At 43.1% G+C, this 14465-nt stretch overlaps 1 protein-coding gene across 3 annotated transcripts in view; it reads left to right on the plus strand.

Annotated features, from left to right (window-relative positions):
* The window catches only part of ME3 (malic enzyme 3), a 135573-nt gene that overhangs the window by 63335 nt on the left and 57773 nt on the right, over positions 1-14465 (plus strand). For 2 of the 3 annotated variants that reach the window (XM_075491154.1, XM_075491153.1), the window contains exons 2-3: positions 6847-6980; positions 8540-8689. In XM_075491154.1, the coding sequence (XP_075347269.1) occupies positions 6847-6980; positions 8540-8689 (284 nt within the window). Of the gene's footprint in view, positions 1-6846; positions 6985-8539; positions 8690-14465 lie in introns of those variants that run through there. The other variant, XM_075491155.1, reaches the window with a different exon arrangement.

Below are 14465 nucleotides of genomic sequence, written 5' to 3' on the forward strand. Positions count from 1 at the left end.
CCCTGTTACACCACATTTTTCTGTAGCATGGCAGTTCTATTCTCTATGTGGTGATTTTACTCTTCTTTACTGAAAGACACTGAAGCTTGTATTTAGACACTTCATGCATGTAAAGACATTTGTGAATCTAGTCAAAATCAAAAGAAATGTCAGCCTAATCTATTTCTCACTAAAGCCAAAGAAGCATTCCCATTAGCTTGGCTAGAACTCCATGAGGATCTTAATATTTCTTTTGTGGGAAGAAGGAAGGCATTGAATTTGGCCCAAAATTTGGGTTTCTTAAAAAAAGAGCTGTATCTTGTCACCTCTTACTTGGCATTAATTGTCTATCTCCACCTTTCCTATCAATAGAGCAATGATGCTATTTTTAACCATCTGCAAAGTTCATAGATCCTTCACAAAACCAGCCCATATTGTTTCTAGCATATGGATTTATTTTGTTTTCCTGTGGAGGAAAAATTGCTGCCCTGGAGGCTGGCAAACTGTGGGAAATAGTAATGAGTTCTCTGCTAAATTTGGTAGGGAGCTGTACCCCTGCAGTCTGAAATCACAGTGCAGGGCTTGAGGAGCTTAGCACTGAAGTTCTTCCTATGGATTAATTAATAAAACCCTGAAGACATTTGGCTTATGAGTTTTATTTATTGAGGTAAACGTCGTGTAACATGTGGGAACAGCATGGCTTTGCTTCTTCTTGCCTGTGACCCTGTCACCTCTTGCCCATCACATGCCCATCAGGGATGTCCTCATCAGGAAAGCATTTACTTCTGTGAGATAAACTGTGCAGGATCAGGTCCCTGGTCAGTAAGTATTCTGGTACAGGACTTTGTCATGTTCCAGTTCTGCGCACTCTTACATTGGTGTAAATCAAAAGTCACTGTTGTAAGACAAGGTAAAAATGAGAATAATAATGGAAATTTGTCCCTCTAATCCAGTGAAAGGAAGTTACTTGCACAAAACAAAACAGTTACTGGTAAAACCTCATTAATAGTAGGGACAATTTATGTCGTAATTGAATTAGTCGACCTCATTCAAGATGGTTCCCCAGGAACTAAAACAAACATGAAGTTGAGTTGCTTAATTATCTTTGTCTTCGAGGTTTTTTTAGCGTTCCCAGGCTCTGTGGGAGAGGAAGGAATAATGATATGAAAGGATTAGAAATCCACAATTATATCACTTTGTAACAAAGGGGATGGCCAAGAGTGTGGGATTTTTCAAGTAGTGACTTTGAACCCAGAAAGAGGCATAGACACTGTGAGAAAAGTTTGTAAATCATGGTCAACAAAAAGTTTGCCCAGCAATCACTGCTGAGAAGGCACAGTGAGGAATCTTCCTTCCAGGTTTCAGAGAAGACATGCTGAACGATGTCTTCCCCATACCCCAAAGCATCACAGGTTTGGGTTTTTTCCAAGCTTAAGAGCACAAACACATACAAATTGAAGGTAATAAGAAGCTACAAGACATTTAAAATGAGAAATTAAAGGATTACCCCTCCAATGTGCCTCCTTCCCTCTTTTTATGCAGATAATATTTTCAACACAGCTTTTCCAGGGTGGGATGCAGTGCAAGACAGGGCCTGTGGCAGTCCATCCATGCCGGCAAGAGAAGCTTGAGTAGCTGAGAAGGAGCACTGTGAAGAGGGTTATCAAGTCAGCTGGAGTTGAGGAGGCCACAGTAAGATCTGATCTTTGTAGAAAACTCTTTCACAGTGTAGAAAGTTGATGTTTTCTGCAGTTGCCCTCTGCTCCCCAGCCCCTGCGTGCAGTCTCAGTGGGGATTAGTTTAGCTTCTGGCGCTGACCCCTTACGGGAGGAACTTTTGCTTGCAGATAGTCAAAGTACATCCTGACTGTAAAATTGGACAGGTGCAAATATCTATGGAAAACACATTACAGGAAAAATCTGTACGGAATAAGCTTATTAATTTCCCTGACTATTAGGACTTCCCTAGCATGGCTGTTAACATACTAATTATAAAGAAGTGGATTAGCTGTGCCTGCTCTTGCAGCCTGCAGCGGTGATCCCTGTGTGTCTGTACTTCCCCCGTGTCCCCTTCCAGCACTCTGCTCTTTTCAGACTAGGAAGTTCCCTGTTCCAGGGACTGTTTCCAAAGGGTTGGGAGATGTTCACTGATCCTTGTTTACGCAGCTCAGAGACTGCCAGGCCAGCTTTCAGTTGCATGCATTAGGGACTGTGGTCCCAAAGGCAGCCTGAGAACCGCAGCTTGCGTTCCAGCATCACAGAGGGCAATGGCCTGGGACTGTACAAACTGCATAAACCCCTTGGTCTGGTCATCCAAGCCGCCCCACAGCCCTCCCTGTACTGTGGCTGCTAGTCACTGTCTAGAGCACAGAGATACTGAAAGATGCAGTAAGCCAAGACTTTGCTCCAAAACGATGCTGATCAGCTGGAGGTGGTCTGAGCTGCAGTGGACTCTGCATGTTCTGCACTAGGTAAGGCCTCATTCAACCCCTGATTAAACCCCCACTGCCTTAACAACAGTTTCCTGATACCCTAGGAACTACCATTTTGTGTCTTTGTTCCCATCTACGGAAGTATGATCTATAATGAGTAAATTACAAGGCTAAGCCATGCTAGCATCCCTCCTGCTTGTATTCATCCCTGAGTGAAACACCCCCTTCTCACTGCTGGAGAGTGCAGGCGGTGATAAAACTAATCATTATCTGTGAATTGGCTTCGCCCTTCAGTTTTTGAAATAAGTGGCTTTTATGGGCTTGAGCTGCAAAGAGGGAGCTGCCACAGAGCAGACTTGGTGCTGTCAGCCATAAGAAAACAGAAGCATTTGGGGTTGTTTGCAGCAAGCCTTTTTCAGCACAAACCCCTCGCTTAGCCCCTATGTAGCGTGAAGCCTTGTGGGCAGCTGATATTTTTGTCTTTGTTTTTGGGTAGTGACATAGCATTTGCCCTCTCCATGACAACTCATTTCCCACACATTTAAAAATGAATCGGAGCACCTGGCTTTAGCTCTGCAGGGCTGTGGCTCACCATCTAATCATTAGACCTTTCAAGACCAGAAAAAGAGTGGTACAATATAGCTTTCAGGCAGTCTTAAAAAAAAATCCAACCCTAAAAGCTTTAATCTTAAACATAGCAATACCTCGGTGAATTCCAGCTTTTGATCTGGGGCAGAATGTGTTTCCAAATTCATTTCACGCTGTGCTGTTTCAGTGAATATAACCACTTCACCCAGGGGTCCTACTCCTAGACCTTCCAAGAAACTTCAGAGAGCAGCTTTCAAAGTTAGGGCAGGCAATTTCTGCTCCGCTCCCGACCCTGCCACAGAGCCACTGTATGATGGACCAGCTCTGTACTTAAAAGTGTTTTGGAGATTTGACTGGTTGTGAAGGCAGCGACTTCCTCATCACGTTGCAATTGCTCCAGTATGAAGATGCTTATACTGGTATAGCTCATTTGGATGCAGTAGGTGCAAAGGTGCGGTGAGCTAGAGATGCCGTATATTAGTATGACCATGCTTACCCTTGGACCCTTAACAGCACAACTGTGGTTGTGTTTAAACAAGCAGTTTAACCTGTTCTCACAATCCAAAAACATGCATCCATGTGCATAGATCTCCAAAACGCTTCAGATTCAAGTTCAGAGTCTTGAGTTTGCCATGTCTTGAAATAGTGAGTCGGCACTGGAGGAGACCGGACTGCTGGCACTATGCAGACATAAAAACTAGCCAGGAATTAAGCACCAAGCAGAGCTGTGCCTGAGGTGTGCACGAATGTCCCTCCCATCCCGAGTTACGCAGACAAACTGCCCTACAACCCCACGCTCCCTTTTGACCCTATTCCATCTTATTAATTATTACATTAATTCCCAATACCACTTCGAGAGATTTCCCAGCACACTGCTGAACACTTTTCAGCCTGGTGAGTTCCTCCCACAAAGGGAGAAAAAAAGCCCAGCAGGACTGAAGGGCAAGTGCCCTAATACAAGTGCTTCACCTGCATAGCAGCGGTAAGTCCATCACAGCTCTCACACTGCCCCGGGGTGAAGGGAAGCCGGATGCTCCTGGCCATGCTGGGTTGTAGGAGATGTCATTCAGGCAGAGCCCAACTCACTGGAAAAAAAAAAAGGGGGGGGTTACTAGTGGGCATGCAGACTGCTGTTCCTGTAAGGCATCGTGGTATTATTTTGCATAGAAATGAGCTGAAATACAGAAATTTTTTCTTGTATTGGATGTGTGATCATTTGATGAAATATTGAAACTTTTCATTATTTTAGTGGGTGGAAAATAAATGAAAGGCCTTTTTTTCCTATTGAAAAAAATACCTCAAGAAGATTTTTAGTGTTTGGGGGCAGCAATAGCTAGGATACCGCATTTCTGCCTTTTCTATCCCTTTCTCTTTTAGACGAGTAGCCACCACGGGTTTACTTTTTTTGCTGAGCTTCATTTCTGTTCCAGGGATGAGCAGGGCTCAGGTCTGTGACCCTGATCAGCCGACTTGTGATGTGACTCTCTCTAGACAAGCAAGCGGAGTATTAGTGCCAAATACTTCTGTCTATCCTTCATGTTCAAAGGTCGCAGGAAGTAAATACTTTGAAAGTGTATCTTTTTTTTTTCTCCATTCATTGCAGATAAACTTTGACATTTGCGGTAGCTCTGTTTTCCCTGCCATGATACAATATTGTCAGTGTAAAGCCAAATACTGACGTAGAGCTGATGTCCTCTGTTGATCTTAGTCTAGTATTTCGGAAGTCTCCAGTGTGGAGAATACAGAGGGTTGCAAGTTTTCTGATGAGAATGTGTTGGGTTTTTTTTTAATTCATAAATGATGACTCACAAAACCTCGAACTTTTATCTTGTGGGAACATACCAGTTCTGCTATGAAACTCATTTGGGGGAAGGCTTCTCAGGTCCAGGAAGGAAATTTGGGTCAGAAATGTCAGGCACTTCAGCAGAACCAGCCATGTCCTGGGTACAACCTTCACCAAGGACTGCAGAGACCTTGATGCTGTTTCTGGGTTTGACAGCAAAATCTCGACCTCCTGCCGGCTGGGCAACTGCTGACTCCTCGTCTGCTGGCTGGGAGAGGAATGATTTCTCTTTGTCATGTTCTTGCATCAAAGATTTGGAAAATACTTGGCTCTATCCTCATACAGAGCAGAAAAAAACTATTAAAATGCTTGTGGGATAAAGATTGTTTTCTTCTCAGATGTCCTGAATATCTTTTCTGAAATATATGAAGACTTTTTTTTTTTTTTAATTGCACTAGTGCACAATTTGGTAATAAAAGAGGTGTCACACTATGTACAAAGCATGGATCTGGCAAACAGGAGAATCAGTTTCAGTCCTTTCCTCTATCCTGTCACAGGTTACTTGGTATCGCTGATAGTTTGACAAACATTTTCACCAGCAGCCGCACTACTTACAAGTGAGCAGCTCTTCCAGCGGTCCATTCCCATGGCTGTGTGTCCCTGGTGGCTGTGCCCAGGTTTGCCACTGTCTGTAGAGCCATCTATGGTGTATCATCAGCCAGGAGAGCTGCTCCGAGCACAAAGACCTGGTTATTTTTAATCCAGGTACTTCCTCTTGCTGATTAACCATGTGACTGCACACATGCTTGTGCTGGCACAACTGTTGGGATGGCACGGGGACAGGAACAAGCAACAGGAGGTGAGGGAAGGCTGCCAAAACCAAGTTCATCAAGATATGTCATCAGTTTTTTCTTGTGCACATTAAGAACAGTTATTTGTCATAGAAAAACACTAAATCCATGGAAGAAAATAGCAGTTTAACAGCTATGTTGTCATAAAGCTGCTCATTAAGATTTTTTCCAAGCATTTGTCTGTGTGCTTGAGTAGACGTAGTCCAATAATTACTGATTTTGAATATTTTACTGCCAGCTGTTCATCAAGATATGAATCAGTTGGTTAGTTATGGGTGAAGTTTTCATTAGGATTTAAGCTCCTTAGACGCTTCTGAAAATGTTTCCTTCTATCCTGCTGTCTAATCTGCTATCAGCATAGCAGAAATCCCATTAATTAAGGACTAAGACCTTTTATAATCTTCTTCCCAGACTGCAGAGTGCATTTACTATTGCTGTTCATCGGGCTGAGTCCAGTGCAGGATGCCGCTGGCCATCTGGAGCATCAGCCCCTGCATGCACGAGAGCAGAACACACTCAGACTTCTGCCTAGGAAGGATGAAATTGTCCCGTAAGAGCAGGGATATCCCATGCAAGCTAGCATTCAAGCTTCAGCTGTGGGCCAGTGTCAGCTACTTAATAAGACTTGTGCCACTCTATGTGCTCCTTGAATAAAAAAAAAAGGTTTGGCACTGAGAAAGCATCCTACATGTCAAGTCTGTCTTCTGTGCTGCTAATATGGCATTAATACACATTGTGACTGATGGAAAACTAGCAGGTAACTTAAGTTGATGAGTTAGGTATGCTATGCTGAGTTGATGAGTTGGGTATACTATTCAGTGTCCAAATCTAAAACTGATACGTGATTTGAAAGGATTGTGAGAGCTGGGCTTTCAGGAAGGCCATTGAAACTTGTAGGCATGAACTAATTGAGTAACGTAAGAGCATAAAGTGGAAGAAACCCTAAGGATGTATACACTATAAAGTTTTATACACTATAGAGACCAACCAAATTCAAATGGCAGAAGAGTGTGAATCATCAAAGCCCTGCTGGCACAAGGGACTGCTAATCCAGAAGCTGTAGGGTCTGGGTGGTCCGAACCCTGCATTTCCTACAGCCAAGGACTGCCTCCAGGGCCTCGGGGGCTGCATGCTGTTGCTTGCTTTCCTCTTGGGTATCCTATCTGGTAGTGCATATTGTGCCGTTTGAACGTGCCTTCCTCTTTTCTTCCCAGGGAATGGCTTTTACACTTGAAGAGAGGCTGCAGCTGGGAATTCACGGCCTCCTTCCTCCTTGCTTCTTGAGCCAAGACGTTCAAGTTCTCCGTGTTATGAAAAACTATGAGAACAAATCTAATGATCTAGACAAGTAGGTAAAAAACATCTTATTTCCTCCTCCCTCCCCCTTTAATTTTCAGTTCCTTAAAGCCCCTGGGAAGACTTGAGGATCCTGCTTCAAGGCACACAGGTTTTCTTCAGAGTCACTTTTTTCTACCTGTCCATACTCTCCAGCACCAGGAGTGTTTATTCTGGCCTGCGTGCTGTCACCTCAGTTACATGCCATCCCAGTCCCAAAATAGCACTAGTACTGCTTTTTTCTACCACCACATTGCTGGAAAGTTCTGGTATTAGCCTGGCAATTCACTGTACTTTGGGTACAAGTACACAATGAAAAGGCAGTCCCTGCCCCAGAGCACTTGGAGGTAGAATGAACGCATGTAGTGCATGTACCTATCTGTATGCTCATCAATACATCCACTAAAATACTGGCTGGAAGAACAGAAAGAACCTGCCAACTGGTAGGAAAAAAATTTAAAAACCAGAAGCAATGATGTGTAATGACTAATCTTTCTGTTCCTGAGCTTGCATTGTGTCCAGTATTGTTCATCAGGGTTATTGATAGAAGATGGTGTTTGATTCCTGTCGTGACGGATGGTGGGGTTTGCATCTCCGTCCGTCTCAGTTGTTATTGATATGGGGACTGAGGCAGCAGGACTCTTCCCCTGTAGAGCAATTCCACTGCAATGGCTTTTCTGTGTCACAAATGCATGTGTTGATCTTGCAAATTGTATATTGTGGGCAGCATGCGATGCCTTTTTGAAGCCACACTGCAAGATTGGGCGCTGAACACAAAAGGGAGTTCATCACTCTGTTCATACAAGTTTCTCAGACAGAAAAGCATTTGCAATCTCTCTTTACTTTTTGAGTTTTTCATTTTTCTGGCTTCAATTTGACAAATTCAATCTTAGCCAATGAAGCATTTTCAAGAAAGGAAAATCTTTGGACAAATGTAACATATTCTAAGTCACTAAGTGGTCATATAAACTCAGTGATGCATGCGTAAGTCTGGACAACACTAACAATACAAAGTTGATTTAATATTTTCATTTTCTAAATTAATATTTTTGTCTTTTTTTTTTTCCAAATATGGGATTTAACTATCCTTCTGTGTTTATTGATTAAGTAATTGAGGATGTGGGATAATGGAGAGAGAGGTTTTGCGGAAATATTTTAGGAGAGACAGTGCTTTGAAATTTGCATATTAATATTTGCATACATGCATATTTCATCTTATAGATTGCAGATTTTGATAATAAAGATGATGTCCCGCTCTGTCCCAGGTAGCCCTGAAGTCTACTTTTGACCTTTTCCATTGCATTTGTTTCTAATGCAAATTCCAAAATTCTGAGGGTACGCATGGGTCTGACCTCCAGCTTTACCGAGTCTTTTGTGAGCTGTCAGTGGGGGTGGTGGAGCCAGTCAGGTCCTCTGGGAAATTTTGCTCCAAGTAGCTGCTCACAAGGTAGCATTGAGCAGTGTCAGGGCTTGGGAGAACTGAGTACATACTGAGTGAGCCAGCTACTGCTTTTTATGAAACTGCTAACATCCATAAATACTGATTTATATCTGTTTTATTTTACTTTTAAGGTATATTGTTCTTATGACATTACAAGACAGGAACGAGAAGCTTTTTTATCGAGTGCTAACCTCCGACATAGAGAGATTCATGCCTATCGTTTACACCCCAACAGTTGGCCTTGCTTGTCAGCAGTATGGTTTGGCTTTCAGGAGACCACGGTGAGTGAAGAGACCGTTCTTGCCCCTTTTTTTAATTTCACGTGAATGTTTCTTTTGTATCGACAGTCCATCTTTATGTGGGTGGCCCAAAACATCTAAAACTTGATCCGTCATCAAAAGATGGACCAGCAAGCAGCTTCGTGTGTGTACATTTGATGATGAGCTGGGGAGTCAAGAATAGCTCTGCCTTCTTCCTATGAACAGCAAACAGAGTGGTTTTGTTCTCAAACAGTACTGTACAGTCTGTGTGCAACTTAGCTCCAAATGGCTCTCTGAACTTATGGCTGCACCCCTCCCCATCTGCTGTCTCAGGAGCACTGAGTGCCTTCTGCAGTGCTGGCGTTTGAGTAATTGCTGGATTTGGGATACGTTGTGCTGATTTTCAACTTCTGTATGCACTTCCACCCCCCCCCCCCCCAAGAATCATTTTCTGAGATGATGCTCTGCATCAGTGCCTTCCTCGCTGCTCTGAACAGTTACTGTATAAATTCATGCAACGTTAAACACTGTGTACTGTGTTGGAAGGCCCTGTTCTGCATAATTCTTTTTAATGATTAACATTTAGATAAAGCCCTCATTAGCATTCTGAAATACCTTTTAGTCCTAGCCTGAAAATTCAATGGTAAGGTTCAGTTTTCTTTGCAAGCTTTGTATTTTTTTGTCCTCAAAATGTACCAGTAGGCAGATAAACATTTTAGCTTTTGCTCTAGAAATATGCAAAGTAAAGGAATGGAATAATACCATTTTAAAAGCATTTCACAAGCATGAGGTTTAACTGCATTTTCAGCTGAGAGTAATGTGATAGATGGGGAAACTGAGGCAAGTTCTGCTGACTGACTCAGGGTCACAGGGCAACCCTGAGGCAGACCTCAAAGATGTAAGGGCTGTGTAGGCAGATAGTGAATAACATACTGTGGATAAGATTAACTTGGCAAACATGCTTGCATCCTGCTTGTCATCAAAATTTCTAGTAAAGCTGCTGTCTTCGTTCACGGGCTACTCCTCGGGATTGATTTTTGGTTTGTGTCTATCATGGGTAATTGTGTTCTGTTCCTCGATACCCAGCTTCTGGATCTGCTGGGCTATGGTGAAGTCATTCATCTAGTCAAGCCTTGATCATATTCCCTCCTCCTCCTCCTCAGTGTGTATGAGGAAACCAGAGAAGGAATTGCTCTTTGTACAGGGGGAGGACACTTACTTCTGGGCAGGGGAAAAGGTAGCAGAGATAAGAGAGCCCAGACTCTGTCCCCAGGTGTTGAGCTGTGAGCACTGTCAGGCAGGGAAGAGCACACTGCTGGTTCTCAGCTAATCAAGATTCACAGCAGGCAACTCCTGCTGCACAGCCACTGTATCTCTGCCTTCAGTCTGCCTTTACCTTGCAAGAAGTTCAAACAATGTTTGGGAGCTTCACCTCTTTTATTTTCCATCCCTGTTGTTATCCTCAGGAATGCAGGGGTGTCTGTCCATATACTGGACTCTTTCTGCAGTTATTGCTGTTGGAGAATTCCCCTTCCTGTAACTCACTTCTTTCTCATGTTTTAAACACACAATCTTTTACCAATGTGGTAAGAACATCTGTTCTCGTAGTCTGACAGTTTTGCTGTTGAACTTGGGCTTGGAGCTGTTCTGGATTCCAGCCCGTGGCTTCCGCAGGAAAGGGCAAACTATCATGCCCTTAGTACACTGAATTTCCTATGGTGGGGAGTTTGTTTTTCTGAAGATGTAGAGTGAATTTCAGCCTACCTCAGATTTGGTTTTAATCAAGGTTGTTTTAGCAAAGAGTGGTTTTGTTCCATAAAGAAAAGAGCTATTATATGATGTAAAGTGATGAGATTAAAATGAGAAGCATTCATATGTGCTTTTTTTGTAGATCTGACTCATATTGTCTTGCAGTATATATTTTCTCTCCTGGAGCATATTATGTATATAAGGGTTGTCAAGCACTGGAACAGGCTGCCCAGGGAAGTGGTTGAGTCACCATCCCTGGAGGTACTTAAAAGACATGTAGATGTAGCGCCTGGGGACATGGTTTAGTGGTGGACTTGGCAGTGTTCGGTTAATGGTTGGACTCGATGATCTTAAGGGTCTTTTCCAACCTAAATGATTCTGTGATTCTATGTACATCAGGAGCCGGCCTGTAAGACACTTAGTTCAGGGTAGGATGCCAACACTTTCTGCTAAAATCATTGGGACCTGCAGATTTGGGGAGCTCAGGAATTAAGATTTAAGTTTGTATTTCTAGCTCTTCCCATGTTTGTTATCCTAAGCTGCACTGACAGTCTGAAAAGGTGATTCTTCTAACCTAATTGTATTTGTATCAAAAGGTTTTTCAAACAAAATGGCGCCCATGTGAATATATTTCACTGTTGGTTTAGGGAGAACATAGCACCTAGAACTGGAGAGGATGTTCAAGCCATTCAGTTTTGCTCTGCTGTCACAGGAAGCCTTATCATATAAACCTGTTCATTAACTGATTATGTTTTATTTTAAATCTGCAATACAGCTGCCCTATGTAGCCTATTCCAGTACTTAACTGTCATATAAGTAGAAGGTGGTTTTCCCCTACTATATAAGCTAAATGTTCTTTGCCAATATCATCCTCTCTACAGTAGCCTTTTCAGGGTAGAAAACTGGGATTATGTTCAGCCTGGTGGTTTTCTTGTCTGTAGTTCTTGCTGTTCCGTCCAGGTTGTCCCACTCTGGAGTACCCTGTTTGGCTACATTTCTTCTGACATGAACCACAGAAGAGTGAGCACCGCTTTGCCATGGAGGACTGGCAGTGCCAAGGGGACCGGAGCAGTTAGCTTTTAGCTTTTGCTAACACGTCCCAGTGTGCCCTCGCCTTTTGTGGCATTATCTGAGTGGTCTGATTGCTGTAATTCGCTTTGTCATCTTCTCCCTCTGAATCTTTTCTTTAACATGATTACCCCACCAGATACATGCCACTCCATAATTGTGCTTAGCATTTCTCCTCACTACGTGTCCTGCTGTGAACTCTGTCCTGTTGGTTTTGGGTCATATCTCCAGCGAATCAAAGTCTTTTTAAACCTATCCTCCGGAGTGCCGCGCCTGCCAGCCCAACTCTTTGGGCAATGGGGAGCTGGTTTGAATGTTTGCTGCAGCAATTACCTTTTCATCCAAAGTGTCACATTTAAGGCTGTTGATCAGGCAGGGGAGGTGAGACATCTCAGTTTTAAAACACCACATGGTGCTCCAATATGGATGGACACGCACATATAGCACAGCTGATGGTGAGGAGGGAAGTCTACAGAATATTATGCAGTCTTTCTGCGGCCACAGCAGCAGCAATTAGTGACCTGTGGACACGATAAACTTCTTCCCTGTGATGAGATCCTTCTCAGCCCCATTAGTGCTTGGCTTTATATTTGAAGGTTGAGCCTGGAAAGATTAAAGCACAAGTAACTTGCTTACAAAGCAACTCTTGTACAAGCATCTGAAAATAGTCCTATGAGGTCCAGCAGGGCTTCTCTCATCAGAACACATTTATCAGTGTTCGCATGGCTGCAGATTTTGTTTGCCAGATACTGCTGTCATAATTGCAGGGCTCAATGCCTCTTTTACCTTTCCTGGTCTCAATGTACAAATTCTTAAGGGTGGACTTTTTACCTGCACTTCTACAGGGCTGGTGTCCAGAGTTCTCCTCCCAGGTCAGGGCTCCGACATCCTCTTTGCCAGCAGATTTATCTGCTCCAAATGTGATCAGACATCTACTGTTCTTTCCTTTCGAAAAGCTACACGACCAGCAGTCTTAAAACACAGGTTTTCTCTGTTTACCAGTAGAAAGCTACTGGGAAAAAAAGACTTGCAAACATGCAACTCTTGGCATGCTCATCTATGATGCCCATAGTCTCCCCCTTCTGCTGGTGGGCCAGGCAGAGCTCCTGTGCCCCAACAGGTTCCTGTCTCTTCCCCAAACTCCTACCGCCTTTCTCTTCAGGAGTCGCTTTAAATTCTCCAAGCAGGCTTTTCTTTTTCTGTGGCCTCAGACTTTTTCCTATGTGCTAAAAGCTCAGGTTTTTAGAACAGCTGGAAGAGAGGTGGAACCATCAAATTATTAAAAACGGCACTCTGGCACTGTCCCACAGCCCTGAAGTTTTTGCTGGAAGGTGTCTATGTTGAATAATATTTTTCCTATCCTGTTTTCCAGACAGCTCCCTGCTGAGTTACCAATATTCGTTTATTCAAAGTCATGCAATAAGCATTCAAATCTTGAGGCCAAAGTACAGTGCCATTTTATATTTTGTATTTTTAAAATAAAACAATAGAAATTATTGTATAATCCATAAGTACAGGTTGAAGTACCAAGCAATTTCACCTCTGTCACACTTATGATAAAGACCCTATCAAAATCTCCGTCTTCTGACCACATTAAATAAGCACAAGAGAAGAGCAACTATGTCCAAAGAGAAGTCTTCCTAGCCACGGATCCTGTCTGCAGTGGTGGCCAGTAGCAGGTACCTCAGGAGGAGAATAAGACTAGGTTAGGCAAATATGCTCACTTCTTGGGAGCTTCTCAGGTTATGCTCCTCCACAGTTGGCGTCCCAGGGACTTGCGGCTGTAGTTTTGTTACAAAAACTCTGCTGCCACGTTTGTCTTCACAAGTTCTGGAACGATTGTGAGGGGACCCAGATGTATTCACATTGTCAAGGCCAAAGTATATTGCTGGAAATAGTGTCCCAAGGTGACAAGGTTTGAATCATGTATAGGTGTAATTTCTGATGCTCAAGGGTGGCCCAGACTTCAGGGAGATTTCTTGCAGAGTTGTACAGCTTCAGATCCTATGGCTGAAATACACAGCTTTGCAGTCTGTCTCCTGTGATCCATCCCTGGTTATTCACTCCTCCTTTCCACCACCCTTGTGCCTGCACAGATGTCCATGCCTCTGTGCAATGATCTGGTTCAGGAATAAATGTGGGTAGATCCAAGTCTTTTTTGGGCCAGACTAGCAGTAATCCAGATAGCCAGTTCACTGCCAGCTGCAACAGGAGTTGTGCTGACATGGTGAAAGGGATGTGCAGAAGCAGGAGCAAGCTGCTGAAGGCATGCGGAGGACAGGTTTGCTTATGGTCAGCAGCAGCGATGGCATAATTGTAGCTTCAAGCAAAGGACAGGTTACCCTAGGTACTAAGGAACATGGGCCTTGGAAGTGTTTGCTTTTCAAAGCCTGGGGATCCTTCATTCTCACCAGAAATTTGGTAGAGGGAAGGAATGAAGTGTACCAGAGCAGGGCTTGCAACTTTCTGAGACACTAAAAGAGGAAAGAAGGAATTTTTATCCTTTGATATCATTAATAGAGTCACCGTTATTTTAGGAAATGCTTGCACCAGCCCTAAAAGCTTTAAAACTGTGATTGAGGGTCCTTTTTGCTTTAGAGTGAAGATACAAAGTCCTCTACAAAGAAAAGTGCATAGTAGTATTGTGATCTTTTTTCCTTTTTTGCTTCTTCTTTTTTTTTCAATGTAAAATGTACTTAATGAATATCATGGGGGTCCTTATGCAGCACAGGACAGAACATGTGCAGTGCTATTTAAAAGGTATTTGTTAAACTGGAGGATCTCTTTTAATTGTGACAGTATCTTTGGAAAGAGACTTTATACTTTTTCACAAAGCACAGAGGGAACTTATCTCAGGGCATGGAATCAGGGTTTTATTTCTTCTGTGATAGTGAGAGATAGTTTATTACAGTGGCATAAGACCACAGTCTCTCGAAACACTGGGTAATTCATGAGCATGCTGGTATTTGAAAGTATAAAG

This window comes from Mycteria americana, chromosome 1 (assembly GCF_035582795.1).
Source record: "Mycteria americana isolate JAX WOST 10 ecotype Jacksonville Zoo and Gardens chromosome 1, USCA_MyAme_1.0, whole genome shotgun sequence".
NCBI classification, from domain to species: Eukaryota; Metazoa; Chordata; class Aves; order Ciconiiformes; family Ciconiidae; genus Mycteria; species Mycteria americana.